General features: G+C 41.0%; 1 protein-coding gene across 1 annotated transcript in view; it reads right to left on the reverse strand.

The window, feature by feature from the left end:
* TNKS (tankyrase) overlaps positions 1-24786 on the reverse strand; it is a 213750-nt gene that overhangs the window by 181944 nt on the left and 7020 nt on the right. The window contains exon 3 of the mRNA XM_019533970.1: positions 2513-2608. Within this exon, the coding sequence (XP_019389515.1) occupies positions 2513-2608 (96 nt within the window). The remainder of the gene's footprint in view (positions 1-2512; positions 2609-24786) is intronic.

Below are 24786 nucleotides of genomic sequence, written 5' to 3' on the forward strand. Positions count from 1 at the left end.
GGGGTAAAGGTATCCAAAGTATACTACAGGGAAAACATCACTTTAAGAAGTGAGTTCTCTAAGCATATAAGCATCATGAAGAACATAGGTTTGGTCTAAGTTCATTCCAATTAAAGCCAATGGGAGGTTTATCTTTGCCCTTACTCAGAGTGCTAGGCCTACACTTACTGCTTAAAACATAACTTAATTTGTAGTATTCAATGCTAAATAAACAACCTAGTATTACTCTTATTTAATGCCTCCTAAAGCACTGTTTGCTACACTGGATTGAAGAAGGATGCTACTGCCAAGGACTGTTCTGAAGCTAGATGCATGAAAAAATTCTCTTCAAATCCCCTTGAACCAGAGGGAAGAGGAGAGCCTCAGAAGGTACCGTATATCAGAAATGCATGCCTACGAGATAAAATACCAAATAAAAGCCTACCAGAGAAATTATACTACAGATGAGCCATCTCCACAAAAATTAAGTCATTACATGAAAGGCTTAATTTAGGTGGCTTCCAGTTGCAGCCTTTTTAATATATTGTGTCACATTTCAGCTGGAAAACATGATACGGATCCAGTAAAAACAGCTGTAACACATGTACACTGTCCAGTTCAAAACCCAAAGGCCAACCAGTACAGCCTAGAGCCACCTTGAGGACAGAGCTGATGAACTACAAACCTTCCCTGCTAAGGTGATCAATTAAAACAACTGAATTTTAACCCACCAAGGAAGAGAAAAAAGCAACTATCATTCTATTTATATTTGAAGTTGATGGGTTTCAATGTGATCCTTTAGCACTCTTCAGTTTGGAAACATAACCCCCTAGTACTACAACAACTCGGTATTCCTGCAGAAGGGAACAAGGCAAAACAAACTGTGTCTGAACTGCTCCATAATGCAATTACTGCTTGCTATAAGCTACTTTCAGCAGGCCTCCTCCAGCTCACACATACCTATTTGCTATTACAGATTGTTTTCTCCTTCACCAAGTGCATGATGCCTAATAAATGCCGCTTGAAGTTAACAGAAAGATTCCCATGGACTTAAAATGGTGAGTGAACCAGCCTCACAGTGAGGTCACCTTTGTAAAAACTCTTCCTAATTCTGTTTGCTGCCACCTGCAGTTGGTCTTCTGGGAGACCCTGAAGAGCTGCTGAGAAAGTAGTCCCAAAGCTGTAAATTTTCGAAGTTGTTTTAATTAAATGTTCTATATATGTTAATCTGTTTCCACTCACTTTGATTCCCTAATGGAGTTACCTGTGTTCAGAGTTTGTATAACTCTACCCTTTTATTAACTGACAAAAATCAGATTAACCTGATTATCAGAGTTAATATTAGTGTTAAAGACTATAAGAGTTTGTTTAAATTTTATGCTGAGTAATTAAACTAACTCTTACGTGTTTGAAGTGCTTTGTTAAAAAAAGCAACTCTCAGTTATCTAAAGCTCTGCAGTGAATATTATGGAATAGTTACTGCCCTGGGAAAAAGGTAGGGAAAATGTTTTCTAACCAAATGTGAAGGCAGCTCAATGTTCTGCGCCTGAGTACAGTCTGAAAAAAGAATGTGAGCTTACATTAGTGTATCAACTAAAAATCTACAGGACAGAAAAGGGTAAAGACAAATCAACAAAATGCTGTGGGGGAGGTGGGGGGAAGAAAATGGCTTGGTATTTTTTAGGGGGCAGATTGTCTCTTTTGTTTGTTTTTTTTACAGTCAGGATCAGTTGTTTAATTTCACTCCTTGCCTAATCAAATCTTTTTATCTAAGCTTACTCCATTTATCCTCTCTTTCACAAAACTCACTCAGAACCAAGCCAGGACAAGATGATACATGAATTCTCAAAATACAGCTAAACAGGATTTACATTTATATTTTAATGTTAATTGATATAGTAAACTATTTAGAACTATCTAAATATTTATATATATCTATATAAAAACACAGTTCTAGAAAAATAATTGCATAGGTAAAATGTTTTCATACAAAATATTCTTTTATGGTTAGGTTAATAATCCATAGAAAGGGAACAGTTGATGGATGACAAAGAATTCTAAATGACAAATTATGAAGAGGAAGAAGAGGCAGCACATTAATTTGTAGGAAATAATGCAACTATTGATCCAGGCAATAATGTAGCAGGTTGTATTTCAAATCATACCTACTTTTATAGTAATACAAATGTCCTTGCCTGCTCAATAGTGAAGGTCTTAAAAAAAATAAACCTGATTTTTTTGCAGAGGTGGAAGGTCTGCAATTCAACCCATATGTAGGGTACTGATAAAAATACAGTGAATAAATGACCTGTCTTCTAGTGCTGGAATTCACTGTAAGAAGTAAAACAAATAAATTCTAATCTCTGACTGCATAGCAATTAATGACAACTACATCAACTCAGTAAAGAATCTGATAACAACACCTACATTTTTCCTGTCTTTATATGGTAAATAAACAAAAGGCAGAAGAAGGTTTTAAGATGTTGAACAACCACGTACAGAAAACAATTATCTAGAGACTTACATATCTTACCTGTGAGTACAGCTTTTGCTGAAGGATCTGCCAGGTCCAGGGCTGATTTCCCATCAGTGTTCCGAATGTTCGGATCGGCTCCGTGCTGCAGCAGCACTGTGCAGGGAAAGCAGAAACAATATCTTACCTCTGGAATACACAGATTATTTACTGGTAAGTGTCTCCTCGGCATGGTGTAGGCATTAACACACATTGCACAATTTTCTTTTCTTCCTTCCTTTTTTTTTAAAAAAAAAATACAAAAAACACTGCAGCAATGGATGTTCTCTAGAGTAAAGCTAAGTTGGCAACTTAAGATATAGTAAAATCACATGACTTAGCATCCTAAACATGAAACCTCAATATTTTGCAATACACAGTTTTAGTTCCCTCCTTCTGGCAGCTAGCTGGGAAGCTATGTACACACTGACTCACACTGAGAAATAAGCTAACTGTGGAACCTGCTCTTGTCTTTACTACCACTATTGCTGCTTGTTGCCGCTGCTGCTCCTTTTACTGCTGAATATCCAAATCCTTTCCTGTCTCTGAACAGTAGTAACACACTGAAGCTTTTCAGTGGCTCACCATTTGCACACAAAATCTTACAACACCACTCTGGCTTGTGTCCAAGAGTGTAACAAACAGGATAAATAAGTACTATTCTGATACCCTGCAGTTTTGCTGTTCAGAAGCTACTACCTTCCACAATAGATTTCTACTGAAACTATTGAGATATAAACATTCCATTATATAAAAATATTCAAAGCACACCGCAACCATGTCAGGTAAAGTAATGTCCTGTGCTACAGTGAATTACAAAAGCTGTTACAAAAACAGGGAATGGAAATTCCATGCATAAGCTCCCACGGCCTGAAGTATCTTTACCTTTCATTTCAATTCAGATACTTTATTTTCAAGACCAAAACATTTCCTAAAGGATATGATGAAAAACAGCAAGTCCACACTGCAGCACGAACTGCTGAACACGAGGGTTTCAGTTTTCCACTGCCCTCTATAATTGAACAAAATAAGTGTGAAATACTACTATTCATTCCATCCAGGAATAGCACAGACCAACTGCAGATGTCTCCTCAGCCTGACGAAAGGTATTTGTACCCGAAAGCTTGCAAAGAAGAATTTTTCCAACTCCGTAAGTTGGTCTAATAGAAGATATGAGATTTACCAAATGAACGTTGTCTAACAGTTCAGAAAGTGCGTTTCATATCCACTTTATGCACGGGTGAATGACAACACAGTACACAAGTCAGGAAAGAATCAGTCTCAAGGGGACTACAAGTAAAAATCCACCCGCCCGCCCCCAAGATATTTAGAGAAACTTAAATAATAATGACTGCTGTAATGCAGCAGGACTAATGGATTCAGGCAAAAGAAAAGGAAAAAAACACAATACTGGGTTGGTATTTCATCCCGCAACAAAGAAAAAACCTCCAAAACAAAACCAAAACCTAACAGGATTCTAGTTATAGAAAATTAACCTGTTCTAGCACAAAAAAATCCAAATGATAACATGTGAAAGAATTAGTGAAAGATCTTTCAAAGGGAATAAACACTTAATTATGGACTGAGTGGTAAGTATGGTATGTACTTAAATATGCATAACATTTCCCATTATAAATATGCTGATTTCAATCATTTAACACATTGCCAGGCTTCAGTTATCCACACTGACATTTCCAAATCTAACTGTCTTATTAGGTCGATTTCTTTTAGAAAGTTTCAACAAAGATGGTCTGGCTGTTTCAGAGCACCAGGTTGGGAAAAATGTATTGTTTTTCCAATATCAAAAAAATGTGCAGCTACTTTCTTGAGAATCTACACTTCTTCCATGCTTTAGAACATGGACCAGAACTCGGCAGCAGTGAGAGAAGTATGGGTTTTTTGCTGTTCCAGAGGGGCAAAAGGGCAAATCTGGCCAAGTTATAACCTTTCAAAATCTCAGGTGGTTCATGCTCAATATAGATGTCTTAGAGCTCCCTCACAGCTGCAACTGAGCTTCTCCCACAAAGAAATTAAGCTTGTCCCACCTGGGGCTGAAACAGGGTTGGGTGGCATGGGTGCTAAGGTACATGGTTGACATCCAGGACTCACAAGTTTGAGGCCACAGTAGAAGTGCTCACGGTGCAGCGCTGTCAGATTCCAACAAATCTGCAAATTCTGTTAAATACCTTGTCACAAGGACATGAGAAAGGAAGGACTTGGGCCTGAGAAAGGAGTTCATCTAAGCACGACTTTCTTTACAACTATCTTTTTTTTTTGTTGTGACACCAGACGGAGAAACTGAGGGCAAGGTAACTGTTCTCAAGACTCCTCCCTCCTGACCCCAGGAAGCCTGGAAGAGGAAGCAGTGTGTTAAATACACATAAAAAGAGCTGAATCTATGGGAACGAGGTTAGAGAAGAAGCAGATGACAGCGAGGAGTGGAGAATGGGGATGTGGGAAGAGATGAATGAACAAGTCGGCCATGGGGGACCCCGAGAACAAAGAAACTGGAAGAAAGAGATGGAAGAAAAGAAAAAATGTGAGATACAGAGCTTTGGGGGTGGGGAGAACAGAATAGTGGAAAAAACGTATAGAGAAAAGTGACGGAAAAGAATAGGAGCAAAATTAAGGATGGAGGAACTGGGACTCAAAGTCTGTACAAGGAAACAGCTGGGCAGAGAGGCTGAAACTGAATTGAGAGGAAAAGCATAGTATATCAGAGTAAGAATCTGGAGACTGAGGCAGTCCAGAGATGACAAGCGCAGGGAAATCAGAAGATTTTGTGACTAGTAAAGACATACTTTTCTCTCCAGAATCTGACATGAAACCCAAGATTCTCAAGTTTTTCTATTCTACTACTGCAAGAAAATCCACTGGCAAGCAGTGCTTCTCATCTACTGCTGGTACTAGTCCACACAAAAGAAGAATACCAGTTACTAACAGTAGTTTCTTTCTTCGCTCAAAGTTTCTAATATTTCTGAAAAATCTTTCTGATAAGCATGGGTCTCAGTGGTAGAATTTGTGGGCTTTTTGGTTGGACTAGCCTAGGCAAACAAATGACCTTGGACAAAACACACAACTAAAATATATAACAGTTCTTAAATAGAGCAACCTAAAAAGCAAGAAACACACAATGGGTAACTGCTTCCAAAATGCTTGGTTTAAACTATATGACTTAGTTCACAGATACGTCGACAAAAGTCAAGGATAGAATCAACTTCTCCAGGGCTACATTCAATTGCTTTAACCATGAGACAATCATTTTTCCTCCAAATTCACATTTTATTTGCCATACATCTTACAATTTCTGCAATGAATGAGGCAGTTGTCCTATAGGCAACAAGGTCCTTTGCTACAGAAGCCTAATTTATCCCCAGAACAGACCCATCTTTTGCACTGAATGAGGCACGGCACGATGAAAAAAAAGATGACAGGATTGTATAATTAAGGCTGTATTATATTAACATATGCAAATCAGGGGACCAAATTCAGGTTGCACAGGCATTAATTCTTGCATTTCCTCAATTTTGAAAGCCTGGGTTTAAAATATTAATGCTATTCTTTAAGCATTTTTTTCAGATGTTTTTACATGTGAAGTACCGCTTACCCACTGCCGTGATCAATATTAATAGAAGAAATCTAGTATTAGCAGTTTCGTGCATTAGTGTAGTGTGGCTCTACTTTAACATAAATGTCTGGCATATCAAGGGTAGCATCTGAAAGAGTATTCCCAATTTCCTTGTCAGACTGAGCAAATTTAGGTAAAAAGTAGCTCCTAAAATTAAGGTGGTTAGAATCTGGATAGATGATTTCTTTCTAAATTTCCTACTCAATGCATCAGGGACATGTAGGGTAGCAGATGAAAGAGGCACAGTTGCAGGTACTCATGACATATTTTTCATCACCACATCCAAAGCACTTCAGAATCTGTTAACAAAGTAACAGTAAAATAGTTTTGCCATTCTGTATGTGGAAATCTAAGACTATTACAGCGAGAATATCATTTTGCAGTTTCCATAATACATGAATAGCATTTGACAATATTAACAAACACCATTTTCTAAACATGCATAAAATTTAAGCTAACCAATAAAAATGCAACAGGTACAAATACTACCATTGGCTATTCTGCCTTTCACAAAAAATCGTTTTGTGGAAACTTTTTTTTTTTCCCTTATTCAGCACTATTTTATAAGGAAATTAAAATCTGATAATCTTAATTATAAAGTAAAGATGGACCATGCAAATGCTTAACATGAAATTCAACATCTATAACCAACCCACATAGATTTCTGTCCTTCAGAAGCTACATGAGAAGTTTAAGTACATTTTTAATACTGTAACAAATCAGTTCAACACACAGTTAAAAGAAAAATGAGATTTATTTATTTGTTTACACAAACAAATGACTTATAAGATTAAAGGGAGCATGAACTACAGCCCCTGTTAAATGTTTCAGGTTATTGCCAACTTGCTACAGTAGAATGAATCCTGAAATTAAACACTTGGCTCAGCGCCTCCTGGCATGGTCACTTGGAACTACGAAGTTAAACAAAACTACTAAGTTTTGTTGCAAAGAAATGTAATGCTTCCTTTAAAAATAGTTTTACATATCAACATGAACCATTCTTGCCTTTCCAATTTTCACTGGCAAGGTACAGTGAAAGTTTTCCTAAGCAACTTGAAGATGAAACAAAGAGAGAAGCAGTCTTCCAAAAGGGCAGAAGAGAATTTCCTTGGGCTTATCTATATATAAACTGAACCAAACATGTAAAATTTCTTCCACCCTCCCCCTCTCCCCCACTACATTTAAATTACACTGATCTAAGGATCACTCAATCCAGAGCATCCACAGGAATATTAATGTGGAGCCAACTTGGAAACAGTTTGAGGCAGAGTAAACTGATCCTGGGTACAACATGTGTGCCCAAGACCGCAGCAATCTGAGCTGAGGCGGAGCAGGCCTCCAGTTGGCTATGCTGACCAGGAGCAATTTATGCCCGCAGTGCATTTCTGCACAGTAAATTACTCCACCATAAGATTCACAGTACTATGTATGGTGGAGTTAATTAGCTTACTGGGTCCCATTAGTGGTGCACATGTAGACAGTGATGCTTTGCTACAGAGATAATTAGTCTACTCCATAGTAAAGCACATGTGCAGATGCACCTACTGAGTGGCTGATTTTCACAAATTGGGAAGTGGGACCGATAGCCAAGCCTTTAAATGCCACTGGTATAGATAAAGAGGGAAAGGAGGGAAGGGGGGAAACAAGGAAACAAATCCCAGGTGCCAAGCTGGGAGGGAAGGCATGCAAAAACAGCCACTGTACTGTTAACCTGGCCTCCGCCTCCACCACTGCTGCCAGCAGTTCAACCACTAATACTGGCCCCTCATGCCACCAACCAGGGTGCAAAAGTGCCCTGCATGCCTTTGCTAAATCCCCCTATTACAAATTGCAAAAACAGAGTAAGAGCTAGCAATGCCTCTATTTAAGCTTACCTAATGCTTACAACTGTAAGAATTATAATGCTTATAACTGTTGCTTATAATGTAGTATTCAACACAAACAGGTTGGCAGGTTTTCCATATTTGCTCAATTTCCTCTCCCACCAGTGCTCCTGTTATATTCCACCTCACTCCCACCTCCCAATAGCTCTTGTAGATCTTTCTCCTCCTCCACACTACCTGAGCAACAACAGTTTGTACACAAAAATAGAGAGTAAGCCAAGGGGGCACAACTACAGGGAAGCCCTGTTCCGCCTATGCAGGTTCTGAATGGAGCACAGGCAGGGACTAGCTGGGACTGGTACACGCAGAAATGGCAAAGGCCCATTACTTCAGTGCTGATGGCATCTTCAGATAATGTAGCTATCAAAATCCACCCAAAGCTATGTGCAGCCTCGGTATAAAAGTAATATGCTATCACATACAGAAGGTTCCTTTCACAACTATAACGGACAGAATTTCCTTAAGTTCTGAAAAAACTACTAGGGAAATCGAGGCAGAGAAGAAATGTCATTGCACACTGGGCATAATGCCCAAAAGCAGAACTGGTAAATACTAATTGCAGACATAATATATAACACCCCATGCATCCTTTTAGTACCAAGTTTTGTCATAAGGATTTTGTCTGGGCCAGATGAAGTTTGGAATACAAAGGTAAGTGGCTACTGGCCAAAATGGTGTTGCTGTTTGGCAAGGCACTCCTACTTCAAGAACACAGAAACCCCTAAGGCTACTCCACAAATGGTTTTCAGATTAATGTATTTTTCCCCTGATTTGGGATACATAGAAAGAAGGTTTAGTCATAGTGTTTTTTGTTCTTCATAAAATGGATTTAATAAAGACAGTCTTTAAGCAATCTTTTGGATGCCATACTTAATTTTAACTTCTTTTGATTTTGTGCGTCTCTTTTCTCTTTCAAACATTAAATTTTATTAGTATTGTTCATTATTTAATGCCTCATATCTTCCCCATTTCTTACAATAACCTTCCTTTAATCTCTTTTTCCTTTCTCCTTCAGAAGAAGGATGGGAAGAAAAGGTTATTTCCTTCTCTTTGATCCTCCCACTTAATACCCCAACCACTGAAATATCCTAAGCAGCAATAGAAGCATTAACCACCGAGTAACCCAAGTCGGTTTTACCCCCAAGTTTGGAACACAATGGTTAGCATAGCAAGTATGGTAAGCGCATTTATCAAACTTGTAACTGGGAAAGGTACTGCAACAAGTTCAGAGACACAGAATACCACCTGTACCAGAGATTTTTGCTTATCTTTTTTAATACTGAAATTAAATTTAAGCAAAGCTATTTTAAAGGTTGTCCACTGGCTGAGGTTTTTGTACTGTAATAAATGTGATGTAATAAAATGTTTAAAAATGGTGGCTAAAATAGAAACACAAATACAGTTAAATATAACCCTACTTGCAAATGGATTGATACAGGGTGAGCTTTAGCAGCCCAGTAACTAGATCTCCCACAAGCTAGAATTGATGGTCATCTCCCCTACCTGCCAACGCAGTAAGAGTCACTGCAACAGCCTTGTCAAAATGTGATCTAACCTACAACTCCCCAAAGACATAGCTGTGAAGAAGTTAACTTCAGAAAATTCCTCCTTTTGAATCGGTCGAAAATTATGACCCTCCACCTCTTTTCCATAAAAGAGCATGCCTATCAGATTTGTGTATCTCGTTAACCCAGGATGTAAAAACATATAAATCTCAGTACTAGCACAAAGGATCAAATATTCCCAAATTACATGTAACTGAAGATTTAAAGGGTTCATTTTTGTTTCCATCTTGAAAACTTCCATATAGTTATACAGAAGACCCCTGACTTAGCCTTAACATACAAATCAAAACCACTGGAATCCTGAAACTTCTCTGCTCATCCAAGTAGGACAATTCCTTATCATTCAGCTCTGTTAATCCCAGTTTGACTGCTTATCACAGTTGTAAACATTATTGGACCCTTGATTTATATGTATTTTCTTTCAGATTGTCTGCAAACAAGTATTATATCTTTCAGTTCACAATGCAAGAGCAGTAGCTAATAACATTCATTACTTGATCACTGAGGAGCTCCCACACTTGTGACTACAACTGAAACTTAGCTGAATGACATTGTACCCTTAACTATTAACAAACATTACTTGAATCAAGTACTCTATTCAGCCTGAAATGAGAATTTAGTAGGCACTAACCATGATACCTGTCTGCAGTTTTAAGAGCAAGAATTTCTCTTCCTAGCCCATAGAGCAGCTGTGATTAGGAGAAGTACTTCGGCCAAACTGGTTTATAAGAAGGGGACTATTGTTCAGGCATTTTCTATGAGCAACTCTCAGCTCTGGAACTCTCATTTCTTCTTCCTCCAGAATAAGCAGCAAGACTCATCATTCTTGGACTTTGAAAAGTGTTGGTTGGAAGGATTTGAGGTTGGTTGCTGAGGGGGTGCTATATTAACCACTATACTACCATATTTTTTCTCATAAAACGTGCTTTTCAACAAAAAACAGACAGATGTTGGGAAGTGGAGTGTGTATTATATGCAAAAAAACAAAGGGTTCTGTACATAGAGGTAAAACCAAAAAAGTCTGCAGCATTCCACAGACAGCAAACCAATGCACAGATTCAACCCTGTAGCTGCTGCTACTAAATTGCTTATTACAAATTTTCTATCCCTTCATTTTACCTTTGAAAAACAAGGTGCATATTAGTGTGCAAGAAAATATGGTATTAAATACTATTACTTAGGCCAATCTGTAAAGTAGCTGGACAGAGGCAGAACCTTGCCATATTACAAGATTCACGAAACAGTTTGGGCAATCCTTTGCCTTGTAGGATTTCTTTACATTAGAGGGAAGAACCCATGAATTTTTAAAGGGGAAAGGATTTTTTGTTGGACAAGTTTTCCAACTGAATTTCTTTAAGCTGAATTTTTAAAAGCATGAAAAACCTTAAGTTTATCCCTTCCAGAACACAGCTAAGAGTACTGTTTTGCCAACTACCTTAACTTAGCACTAGTATGCTAGAATATACTAAATCACACCTTCATTCTCCACTATTACTCTTAGTTTGCACATGTGAATACAAGCACCTAGTCTCCCTCCCCTTCCCCCAAATTATACAGTTGGTCGGTTTGTTAGACAAGGTGACAAGGGAAAGGAATCAATTCACATGCATCACCTTAAAACAAAACACTGAGTTGACTACTCCAAGAGAGTGTTCATATATCAGAAGTGCTTACAAGAGTAATTGGAGACATCCCCGCCAAGTATAGATTCGGAGACGTTGCTTTGCCTCCACCTTTTCAGTTTTCTATATGTTGTAGATTTTTATATCAACAGTGTATAAATGCATCCTTAAAATGGTCAAGGAGATGGGTAGGAACCTAAAATCTTAAGCTTGTCCAATTTCTGAAGAGTTCAGTGTTTGCCCTTAGCTGAGGGGAGCCATTTTGAAACAAAAAAAGGAATACCAGAAAAATTTCCCCAAAAGAATTTATTGTAGACTGAAAAATATTTTAAAGCACTCGAACAAAATAAAAATGATTTTGAGATTTGTCTTTTATATTTAAACTACTTATTTTTTTGTCCCAAGTTATTTGTGCCTCAGTTATAAAACAGATCATCTAAGATGACCAAAGTTCCTACCAAAATGGTAGCGAGGGGTTATGGTTCACAGATTCAAGGGGTGGATTAATTATTTTATGTTGGAGAAAGAAAATAAATATGTGGATAAATAATGACAAAGAACAATCCTTCTGAGTCTATTTCCAGCTGCAGTTACAGTTCCATTATGGAACAGAATAGTTGGAGATATTTCCCCTGGTATCTCTAACCCAATAAATGGTGAATGCCAGGCAGGGTATTGAATAGGGCAGGGGTTGTCAACCAGGGGTATGCAGCATTGGTGCAGAGAACCAAGAGCACTGCCACATGGCAGCAGCACACTTCCAAGTACCCCTGCTTCTTCTGCTGCCGCTGCCCAAGTAATCCCCCTCCCCTCCCGCCCCTCGTCAACTGGCTGCTGGGGGACCCCCCTTCTCCTCATCCGGGGGGTACCCACAAGTACTTTTTTAAGGTACTCCTTAAAAAAGGTTGAAAACTCCTAGAATAGGGGACAGATCACTCCAAGTATCCAGTTCAGGGCTTTCCTGGTATAGCATCCACTTCTGCCAGTGTTACACACAGGATACTGGGCTAGACGGACAATAGGTCTCAACCAGGATAGCACATCTTATGTTCATTAAATGGTGGAGGTGGTGGGGGAGCCCATTGAACAACCATTTGAAACTTTGATCTTTTCCATGGGGGGGGGGGGGTTGTTATGGAAAATCATGCAAGTTTTTTTTGTTTGTTTTATGTTGTTATTGTTGCAAGTCTTTTATTTTGGTTTGTAAAAAATGTACCTTTCAAAAGATTATCTAATAAATGAGTTTTCCACCAAACACTGCAGATTCTAGCTTCAAAATAGATTCATCATGGTCAAGGACTTATGCACTGCACAGCAAACTAGGTCCTCAAATACTAAGAGTGCTTTCTAGCTTCTACAGTATTTCACTGTGATATGAGACTATTCTGTAGAGGAAAAACAAAATTTGAATTGAATACGGAAAAGTACACAACCACCACAGAAATCTAGTTTATTTTTCATTACTCTATTTTCAGCCTCTCACTCTTAAATACTGACAATGTAACAGGGAAAGACAAGAACAAGAAGTTTTAGTCACCAGAGAAGATATTTGGGGATTTTGGCATCCATAGGACTATCCTGCAATCCCAAATTAGATGTCTTTGCTAACACTGTATCCATTAATAATTTGGATATGTATATTCATCTTCCTCTCAGTTTCACACTTCACAAACCCATTGAGAATTTCTTCAGGGTGGTTTCAACCCTGGGAAGGAAACACTGACATTCTTGTTACAATTCTTCACAATCCTTAGAGCTGGAAGCCTTCACATTCTACATCTTAATTTTGCTACAGGTAGCAAATGCTGTAGATATCAACAAACCTTCAGCTTTCACCTTGTACAGAGTAAGGTCTAGCAAATAAACTCTTAGCTCAAAACCTGAATCCATATACAGAATAATTGGCAACAAAAGCAGGTTTTCAAAAAACATGTTTAAAGGTATTTCAGTTAGCTATTGTAGACTTGGAGCCATTTACAAAGGACACTGTGTTATCATTATTGTGGCAGTCTGCCTTTATTTCCTGCAGTACCACTGGCATTTAACAGAAAGGGTCTATCTGACTGTCTAAGTTATGTTCATATTAGTTTTGAAAAGCATTTATCCCATTTTGTAAACAGGATAAGTTGGTTCTTTGTTATTTATGCCGCATCAAAAGTATTAAGTCAGTTTTCCCTTCAAACAATAAGTCTATAGCCACTATTATGCCCTAGATGTTTGTTTTAGTATACTATTTATTAACAGCAAGAAATCTTAACTGCATTCTCAGTCTGTCTGAACAGTTTATGTTCTAATCCATATCTAGAGCAGAATGCTGTTTTTAAATTAAGAGCACCTGCTCTTTTTATTGCTTGGTCCCAATTTTGCTTCTCTTTAAGAGAATAGTGCCTCTTCAGTTTTACTGGTTCGTATTTCACTTAGATAAAGTATGTCAACTTTATTATTGATGTGTCATCTGACAGATCAAACTGCTGCTCTAGGCATTCTTGAGATGCACCCATCAAGAAGGTAATTCTCCAGAGGCAGGGGAGGAGAGAAAGGGATAGAAACAGCAAATCTAGCAGAACTGCTTGGACTCTAGCATCATGAACTAAGCTCCATAGTTGCGTAGAAGCAATTGGTTATAATGGTATTTTAGATATTTAACTTCCCCATAGTCACGCTGCACAGTAATGGTACAGCCTGGAAATCAAACTAAATTCAAGTCTGATTCTAATCCCCTGTTCTAGCTGTTATTCCTCCCAAATGAAATTTGACTGAATATTTCCTGGTGGAAGCCAGATGCTGGATTACATGTAGAATTAGCTAAAATGCCTTCAGGTATCAGAGCTACAAAAAATAAAGCAATCAATCTAAATGAATAAAGCTTTGAAATGATACCACCTGTGTAGGATATTTAAAATATGGAAAAGAGAAGTCTTATCCAACCAGTCTTTTTCAGATCTGAGACTAAGAGGACGCAGACATGCACACCAAGCAACAGACTATTAAAACACGCTGATAGGAAGAAGAGGTTTTTTTCCCCCAAAAAACAACCCACCGCACCAACAGAAGTTATTTAAAATGTTTCCAGATAAAATTTGAAACCTATATCTCATTAAACAGGGGGGGGGGGAAGCTTTCTGATCCAAAAGTATAGTTTTGTCCAAAACCCTGTCTCTGAGACAATGGACACCTAACAATGAATTTCAAGTCCTACAAGAAAGGCAAAAAATAAAATGTTAATATTAGAGTCTGGACAGTTAGCTTCAAAAGTCCAACTGCATATTTTTAAGACACCGTGCCTCAATTATTAGGGAAACCACCTTTCACAAGGCAAAACAAAACTGGTTATTTTATTCATTTTTGTCCCTTATGCTGCATTTTATGGAGTTAGAATTTTTTTGCTTCTCAAGGTTCAAGAATTAAAGAAGTCAGTTACAGATTTCTCTCACTTTATGCAGGCTCTGTATGTGGGAATTCGCTCTTATGCGATAACCTTTTTTATATCAAAAATGTTATATGCGAGGTAATTCCATTCTTATGTGATCAGTGTGATGGAAGCCCGCAGTCAGCTGCTTTTTTGTGGTGCGTTGTGGGAGTGACGCGCACCAAAATATAGTCTCCTGTATGGATCTGTGCTCCTTGCTCATTGTCTGCAACACGTTTCTGTAGTTACCACCCCCATTATGGTAACATTCATTGCCACCTTGTGTGTACTGTCTGCTGTTGGTGAGTACCAAAACAGTCTTGTAAATGTGGTAAAAATGCGTCTGAGGGGTCAGTACAGTGGAGGTCTTGGAACATATCCTTATTTGTTACATTGTAAAGTGGATCCCCTTTATGCCAATTTGAGTTATGCACCATTTTCCAGGAACACATGTACAGCATAAAGTGAGGGAAGCCTGCACGCTATTTTGAACTACAATACACACTGAATATTGAATTATTTTGGTAAAGTATGTATCCCATCCCAAGTTACATGAACTTGCTAACTCACATAACTATATATTGTCTCTCACTACAAGGTATGGTAGCCATAAGCAAATTACCTTTTCCTTAGGGATGCTCAATATCTCATCTTCCATGAAATTATGAGTAAAGATGCATAATGGACAAAATAGAAGGTACTTTGCAGAAGCATAATCTGAATTTAGAAGTTTCTTCTCCATTTAATATTTTAAAATAGATACATTATGAAAAATACTGAACAAGTGTCAATATTCACTCTGAAAGATGCACTTGTTTGACTTCCAACTCAATAACTGCTCAGCGTGCTGCCCTAGTCCTTGTAATACAATAAATTTTGCTCTTACTGAGCAATGTTTTTAGAGAAAAAAAGAATAGTTATTTAGCCCCCTTCCCTCCATATACTTCCTTGAGCCTTTTTAAGGCAGGCAGGCAAAAAGGACATTCAGGATGAGAGTCGGGAAGAGAGTCAGATGGGGTGTTCCATGGACTTAGAATGAACTGTTCCAGTATTTTAGTAAAAAATAACAAAAAACAAAAACAAAAAAAACCCCACACAGAGTTCTCTGGAGCATATTTTTTCTTTAACTTTTTAAAGATCAGAACTACACTGGACAGCCATTCAATCTGACAACTTTCCTTTTTCCAAAACTTGTTAAAAACTAGTACCCATGGTTCAGAGGACACTTAGGCTAGATTCTTTAGGTCTATTTAGGAAATTATCGCAGCTTATAAATTTTGACAATTTAATTTTAACAGATGTTGAGGATCACAACTTCCTTTGATACAAACTGTAAGTTTCCTAGTCCAGCCATGCTCTTTCCCTCCATAAAGAAATATTAGTAAGAGGCCTATTCTCCTGTACCCCACAGGTACTACCTCTGTGGTTCCTATACAAAGCTGAAGTTGCTTCTTTCTCTGGGTGGTCCAGATGAAAAAGAAACTTGAATGGGGAAATGAAGCAAGGAGGGGCAAGGGGTGAACCTAGATGAAGAGCCATGGGTAATAATCAGGGACCCAGGTTTTACATTTCCCACAGAAAAATGGAGAAAACTACAGATCCCTGTTTTTAATCAGAGAAAAATGCAGATTTCCCTTTTTAGCAGAGAAATCTGTGAATTGCTGCTTTTGCAAAGACCTCTTGCAGGCTGGCACAGCTCCAGCCTGCAAGAGCTGATTGCAGAAAGGGTGAGAAACCCACAACCCTACCAAGAGGCAGAGGGAGAGAGGGGAAGGGCGAAGCCTGAGCCTTTGAGTCAGCCAAGGCTGGACTCAGGTGCAGACTTGCCCTTTGCCCCTGGATCCTAGAGGTAAGTGGGGCTTGATGGCTGTGGGGCAGAGCTAGGGAAGGTGGCTGGGGGCTGAGGGAGACAGGGGGTGCTGCTGGTACCAGGTAGCACACTGCAGCCAAGAGCAGGGCCAGGGGGTGAGGGCAGGGGTGCTCCTCTGCAGGGAGGTTTGTGGGAAAGCAATGCAGGGCATGGTGTGTTGGTGCCTGCCATTTGTGGGCCACACACATGCCGCCCAGCTGGCTGCCCTGGGGAGAGGGACAGGAAGGCTCGCATATGGCCAGCTGCACAGCTCCGAGGCTGGCTCTATAGTGGTGGCGAGGGATGCTGACACAGCCCCACAGGTAAACAGCAGCAGCCGCCAGAGGTGAGTGATCCACCTCTAGGATCCAGAGGCGAAGGGCATGGCTCCGGAGTGGCAGCACTTGCCTACAAAGCCCCCCAGCCAGGACGCAGCTGCCACAACCCCACACTGCCATGGAGCCATGCAGCCAGTCACGGGGCACAAGCAGCACTGCAATGACAGCCTCTGCATGCAAGCCCCACATTCTACCCCCTGGCCAGTTGGCACATATGTGGCGTGCACGTGGTGGTTGCCACCGCACTGCCGCTGCCGTGCCCTGCGCCACTTGCCCACAAAGCCATGCAGATGGCCATGGAATGGTAGCAAAGGGTGCAGTGGCAGAGTTGCAGTGGTGGCCTCCGTGTATGAACCCCGTCAGGCCAACCGGCGCATGTGTGGCCCACCGAATAGCACCCCTGCCCTCACCCCCTGTCCCTGCTCCTCGGAGTGGGCACAGGAGCATGCTGCCCCCCTTATTGATCTATGCCCCAGCTCCTTCCCTTTCCCCTGCCCTGCCCTGCCCCACCTCTTCCCCCCCCCACACACTTACCTGCTGGGGTGGGTGTCAGTATCTGTGTGTGCCTCTCTGTCTGCATGTCTGTGGGTCTGGGGAGCTGTTGTGAGGGGCATCAGGAGGGCTGTTGTGGCTGTGGGGGGCACTGCAGGACACCAGCAGCACTGAGGAGAGATGTGGTGGGCCTTTAATTTTTATCACGGATTTTGGGTTTTTAATTGGAGAATTTGCAATTTTTAAATCAGAGAAAACCAGGAACCCTAGCAATAACAACTGACAGACAGGTGCTGCAAGTTAACACGGTTTAAACCTAATAGAAAAAAAAAAAAATGGGATTTGGGTATTGTAAGAAAGTGAGGCTGGAAGGGACTTCACAAGGTCATCTACTCCTGTCCCTATCTGGAAGCAGGGATAGATTGACCAAAAGACCTGAGGGAGATGTTCTGCAAACACCAAATATGTAGGGGTGCACCAACAGAGATTTTTTGGGCTGAAACCAATGGCTGATTTTTAACAAGCCATATCACTCAATACTCATCTGATTGCCCATATGCAGTTGGGCAGCTGGGAGAGCAGTATTATGGGGGAAGGGGCGAGGGGGGAAGGAAGGGGTTGGGGGGGAGATAGAGCACCCCATGGCAAGAGAGGGAGGCTGGGGCAGGGGCTGCACAGCTGGGACAGAGTGTGGGACGGAGCTGTAAGCAGCTTGTCCGGTTCTTCCCAGCAGGAGGTTGGGCTAAGCTGGGCTCGGGGCAGGGGACCTGTAGCCATCCCAAAACTATTTTAACTACTAGTTCAACTTCTGCCATAGTGCATTTCAGCTTCCTCGCCCCACTGAAGAGTTTGTTGGGCTTGAAGACAGAGCCCCAAACATACCCTTCTCCTGCACATAGCTTGTCTTCTGAATTATTGAGCATACATGTTTATCTCTGCATTAAGTCAACTGCCTCCAAGTAGGGTCTGACAGGGAACCAAGTTAAAGACCGTCTCAAAAAAGAAATCCTATTTTTGGGAATCCCCAGCCTCACTAAAGAACCCAGATTAACTACTCATGGCCAAGAGACAAATCTGCTGACAGCCCCATGGTATTCCAGACCATCTTCAGTTTTTGCTGTGCTCCTCAGCTTTCTGCTTCTCTCAAAGGTCATGTGGTATTTTTGGCATGGCACCTCTGCTGATACCAGTCAGTTGTACAAGAATTTAAAGCAGAACACTCTTAATTACCGTTTCGGTTGATGTCAACACGACAATTGTTCCAAATAGAGTATTTCATATTATGCTAAAACACTTTACTAATAAAACGGATCTAAATTCCAACAACATGATCAGCTACTTCGCTAGCACAGGGAGATACGCATACAACAGTGCAGCTTGTCAGATGATCAATCAAGGATCAGCCCACCCCAAAACAATTACCATATTTGTAATCTAAGATGACTGAATTTAAAATAACCCCACAATTATTAGGTTTTAGACATGGAAAATTATAATGTTATAATGTTCCATGTCTAGAACCTAATTATTGGCAAGTCATCTTACATGCATCTGTCCTCTCACCACCCCTGCGATAGGAAAGCAGTGGTTTGGAGGGCAGGGGGTGGGAGGCAGGCAGTATGGGGAAAGGTGGCGGGAATGCAAGAAGTGTAAGAAAGAGGCAATCTGTTCTCTCACCCCATGCCCCCTGAGGCTTGCCCTGCACCACCTGCACGTTCACTCCTATCTCTGCTTTCCCCAGCTGATCCAAGCACAGAAGAGCCCCAGAACAACTCCTCAGCTGTATTATGAGGAACAGCTGTGCAGGGAGCTCAGCTTGGCTGAGGACAGTGGTAGAAGCTTATTCCTTCCTACCCAGCTCCCTGCCCTTCCCCCTCCACTGGCAGCTGGAAGGAAGAACCTACACTCTGCCAAAGCTGCTCCTTGCAATGCAGGGCAGGAACAATTCTGGGCACCCTAAGCTTGTGTCAGCTAGGAGTCAGACTGCTCTAGCTGGGAGCTGTGGGGAGTGATTGCATAGGGAGCCTGACCCAGCTGGGAACCAAAGCAGTGGCACACAGATTCCTCTTTCCCTGCTTGGCTCCCTGCCAACAAGAGAAATGGCGGGGGGGGGGGGGACGGGACAGAGGCAGGAATCTGCATGCCACTGATGGCCTTAGCCCACCTGGGCTCCCTGAACAGCCACTCTCCACAGCTCCCAACTGGAGTGGGGTCTGATACTCAATTCTAAGACAAGGCTTTGTCCACATCTCCACCCACCTCCTAAAAGTGAATGGGGGGACTCTCATCTCAAAATCAAGTAAATATGGTAACACAGAATCAGACCTGCAGCTGTTTAGCTAGGTGCCTTGCAGTAGTCTTTGGCCAGAATACTGCTGATACCTATGCTTCTGCTTACACATAGGACGGCAGACCTTAAGCAGATACAGCATGACACCAAATCCTTTAAGGTATGCAGCACTCCCTCTTAGAAACAGAGTCCTCCTCCGCCAAAAACAGAGGTCCTCCACAGAATTCTCAACTCTCCTTAAGAAGCCCAACTCTTAAGGCAGAAAAAAGGACTGATGACCACTACTGTATGGCCCTGGACCATTCAGGTCTATCTGCCATATCCAAAAGGGCCCTGAGGGTGATTTACCTGTTGCCTACTCTTCTGAGAAAAGCCATGAAGCCATGTCATTCCAGGGATGCCATACTGTCAGCATGTATTTATAGATATGAAAATACTATCTAGCAATCAGCTCCAGACAGTTCACCACCTGGAACTGAAGGCTCACTGAAAAAGAGCAGGATTTACTCCCAATAAGTCCAAGTACTTGGGGTTTTTGTCATTGAGCGTACAGCATAATCACTTTGCTTTTTCATTGGCCATCATGGTGACCAGGCAGAAGTGTGCAGAGTGGGTGTAAAATAATATCCATTCTCCCTACAGGGAGCTCTGTCTCAAGTCAGTGGGACACACTTAGCCAGGATGGTCAGACGCTCTTTACCAGGGTCTATGACAACCTTGTCACGAAGATGGTCACTTTGCTGGGGACAGATTGCTGAAGAATATCTATATGTTTATAAAAGCACTCAGTTTGCTCTAAGGTACCTACAGAGCCTGAGCCACACCATTTTGTTACATCCTGAAAATTCCCCAAATGGCCCATCTGCTGTAGTAATGATGGGGCAATAGACTCAATGAGGAGGAAGAAGAAAAGGGATTGGCCTCTAGAGGTTCACCTCCTTAGAATCTAGGTCTGGGAGTTTTCCTAATCTGGGGAAAATAGCAGATGGCTGATTCAGGGGAAGCTGGAAGACAGAAGAGGCAGCGGCCAGTCGAACTGACCTGTTGCCAGGTTCAGTCATAGGTTCTTGCCTTTGGCCCATGAAGGAACACATAGGAAAAGCTAGGAAGACATTGTGCAATAACTAACCAAAAAACATTGGGCCTGGAGAGCAGACCAGTGTCCTAGGTTCTCTCTTTAAGGAGTCTTCATCTCTTATACAATTCCAAGTGATGAGTGAAACTGTATTCCTCATTGGATCTGACCAGGGAATAAGAATCTATCATCTACTGGCAGTGCCAAGCCACAAGAGCCTAACCCTAGAATGGAACTGGTGCAGGCTGGATAAGTGGAGCCAGTGAAGCACGGTGAGATGTAGAAACTCCAATTTATGATGGACTACCACATCACTATAAAAACAGAGCTACGAAATTAGATTTAGTTGGCAACGGTGAACCTAGTTGACTATGCATAAATATACTTGATGTCAGATCTGGCAAGGAAGTCAAGAGCTGCTTCTAGCCAAAGAAGAAAGCAAGGAGTGGAGCTAGTGCCAAGTTCATGCTTATTTGCCTCCTGGGCCAGGAAGAATTTTACAGAAAATTTCCCAGACACACAAAACTCTCTCAAACAAGAGAGAATTTCACATGCCAATCATGAGAAAGGCACAGCTTGAATCTGGGATATCTGAAGTCCTCTCCCTCTTAACTTGTGAAAGGGGGATGCAAGGCAAACAGGAATAGTTCAGTAATGACAGAGTCTTGAGGAATAGACAGGAAAGGGTTGGGCATGAACGACAGGTACGTCCCGAGACTTGGAGGGGTACTATGGCAGCAAGCAACAATCAGGGACTGCCCACAGACACATCAGCAGCAAGGTGGGGGCAGGTGGTGAGTAGCAACTGCCTGCAAAAGCTGCCACTGGCCAATCTTGGGGGTGGAGGGGACACGACATACTCCCCTAGTATAGTGGTAAACTGCTACCAGGTCCCCTCTCCACCTTCTTTTCTTCAATCTAAAGAGTCCCAGATCCCTCAGCCTTTTCTCGTATGGCTTGTCGTGTAAGACTGATCATATGGGTGGCTCTTCATGTCCATGTCCATGTCCTTGTTTAAGTGTGGTGCCCAGAACTGGACACAGTACTCCAGCTGCAGTCTGACCAGTGCTGAGTAAAGCAGAAGAATCACCTCCTTGGTTTTGCTGCAGATGCATCGATTGATGCACGCCAGATTATTGTTTACCCTGCTGGGTCCTATCCTGCAGCCAGTTTCTCACCCAATTTTTAGAAAAAATTTGAAAAAGATTAATTATTGGAGGGTCATCTTAAATTGGAAATATTCTTGGATTTGGGAAAATAAAGGTAGTTCAGCTGAAATCACAAAGTGTTATCATAGGACTCCCTCCTTGGACAAAAAGACTCAAGTCCAACTGAAAAGTGAAATTCATGGTGGACATTTTGACTTACATGGCCCTAAAATAAACTGAGTCAAATGGTTAGTACCTAAGGGACCACCTTCGCTCTTATAACCTATCATGATTCCTAATGTCAGCTAAGAAAACCTAAGTTGCAAATTCCATCAAGGCACTAAGCTTGCCTGGCAAAAATGTGGGAGATAATTCTGAGGCTGGGGAACAACTACTGAGGACTTCCCCCCACCCCCTTTGAGATCTTCCAGGAGCACTGCAAGACCCTGATTTATGCAGGTATTTAGCAGGCAAAACTAAGCTGGCACAATGCTTAAGGTTTTCTACCCCCCCCATATAGTTTATTCTGGGGTTGTCCAACTTTGGTGTGGTGGTGCAGCCTTCAGCTGCTGACTGCAGACCCTGGGCCACATGCTGCACAGGTTTCCTGAGACCGCAGTGTGCAGTTCCCCCCCAACACAGGCAGCTGCAACACCCTGATTGAGAATCACTGCTTTACAGTGCTGAATTTCTGCTAGATCCTGCTGCAACCACAAGGTCTCTGTCTAGCAAAGATGAATTAGTGAAGAAAGGGTGCTGGCAGTCATCAGACTTTTTGAGAACCAAGTTAAACGATGCTGAATTCCATGCTAACTCTGGCAGTGATGGCTTATTTTGAGCTCTACTAAAAAAACTGAACCAGCGAGGCAAAAAACCCAAACATCTCATTGTGTTGACAGATGCAGATGATTCCAAGTTCTACAATAGGGTTGTTTAGATCTAAATTTCTCAGAGCCAAGTCCAAGAAATGGTGATTTCAATGCACAAAGAAGAAAAAGGTGATTTCGCAAGTCTGTACAGAAAAAGATCTGACTTTGAGGCTGAAGTTTTGGCTATGAAACAAGCAAGTCATGATATGCCATATTTCCTCATACAATATGCACCTTTTTCTCTAAAATTCAGCTGCTGAAAACTGAGTGTGCAGTATAAACAGGGAAATATGGTAACAGCAGTTTCTACCTCTGTTGCAGTGGTTGAGGGAAGGTGGGCCTGTGCTAAAATAAACACTAACATGAGCCTCCCTAGCTGCCAATTTTGGACACATCCTCTTTCTCTCTCCCCCAGCAGAGGCTCCTGCAGCAGAAACAATGAAAGATTTTTCTTCTTTCTAGCTTTCAAAAGCAGGGTAGGGAACTTAATCAGGGATGTGCTATATGCAAGAAAATATGGTAACTACAGCTGTTGTCATAAAAAGCATCTCAGCAAGAGATGTCATCAAAACATTTTTATCCTGAGCACATTTAAGTTCTACACTATGCCTTGTTAGAGCTAGATAGTCCAGATTTAGCACTGTACTCAAAAGTTGCCCAGGACAAAATCAGAAATCAAATTTAAAAGTTTGGGAAAGTTTTATTGAATTTTGAAAACCCATGACAATAATTTAAACCCATTTTAATGAATCTCTTAAAATCAATTTGAAGAGGAGGTCTTATTTGAAGCTATAACCATCTCTATCCATGTTTGACCCCCTATTCTGTCATAATTTTGACAGTATTACACTATGAGTATTTTCAACAGCATGCAAATCTGAAATGCAGTTCAGTGATTTGCTGTATTGACATTTCTGTATGCATCTTTCATGCTCATTACATATTATTTCCACATGAAATTAACTTTTCTAGATTTTAAAACCAGAAAGGACTATTACATCTAGTCATACAAAAATCTCCTTTTCTAGTGTTACCAGCTCTACAGCTTCAAAGTTTCAGTAAATTCCCACAGTGCTATTGAAGTATCTTCCGAAGATCTGTACATTTGAAATACTCATTACAAAAAAGGCACCACATAGTATATACACATTAAGAAAGATGTGATGCCCCTCTCTCCCCCCATGAAAAGAGCACAAATTATGGCTAAGTTTTAGGATTCAGGTCTTGCCTGCTGAAGAGTAAGAGCCCTGGCCATACTGTATACTTCCAAGGGCCTTTGTTGTTGGAGCTTCAGTTACAACTGGGCTTTGCATCTATGTGCATAGGAGCATCTCACTAATACCATGTATGTTTGTGTGTTAGTCAGATCATTTTCAGCAAACAAAACCCCCTGCACCTAAGTAACTAATGCAATTTTAGAAGAATCCAAAAGATTTCTTAAGAAATCTCAGCTGAGATGAAACTCTTGCTACAGAGAATGGCAGCAATAGGGGAAAGCTCTTGAAAATACTGCTTATATAGACAAGGTTAAGCACACAAAAGGATGCAACTTAAATTGCAGTGTTCTATCACCGTTAGTTGATAGGGAAAGATTAAATTTCAGTGATTCAGGAAAAAAGAGAACTCTGAAATTTTATACAAATCTTAGAAATTAATTGACCCAACATATATCAAGACTTACAGACAGGGACTCTGGTTTTCTGTGTAAAAATCTCAAATTCTCTTATTAAAACACCCCAAATCCACATTTTTCCACTTAAAATCAAATGTCACTACATAGATATAGGTATCAGTTGTTCTATTGCTATATTTGCAATTTTAAAGCATATTTTGGTATTTGATTTTTGATATTTTTTTTTTTAAATCATGGAAAAATCAGAGCTCTCCCTGCCCCCTTTGCTTACCAGGAAACAGGTCCAGCTGCGTCTGTCCCTCACCAGCTGCTTTGTGGTGCCGAGTAGGGGTGCGCAAAGCAGGCCCTATTCAGTTTAGAGTCAGCCCAAATCAGGGACAGTGATTCGATTAATTGATTCACATCACTGTCCCGATTTGATTCGGCCAAATCCAAATCTGAAGATTCAATGCTTATTTGGAGAATCAGCAATTTGGACACAGACTCAGCTTTAA

The sequence above is a fragment of the Crocodylus porosus genome, unplaced genomic scaffold, assembly GCF_001723895.1.
Source record: "Crocodylus porosus isolate Cpor-Errol unplaced genomic scaffold, CroPor_comp1, whole genome shotgun sequence".
Taxonomy (NCBI): Eukaryota; Metazoa; Chordata; order Crocodylia; family Crocodylidae; genus Crocodylus; species Crocodylus porosus.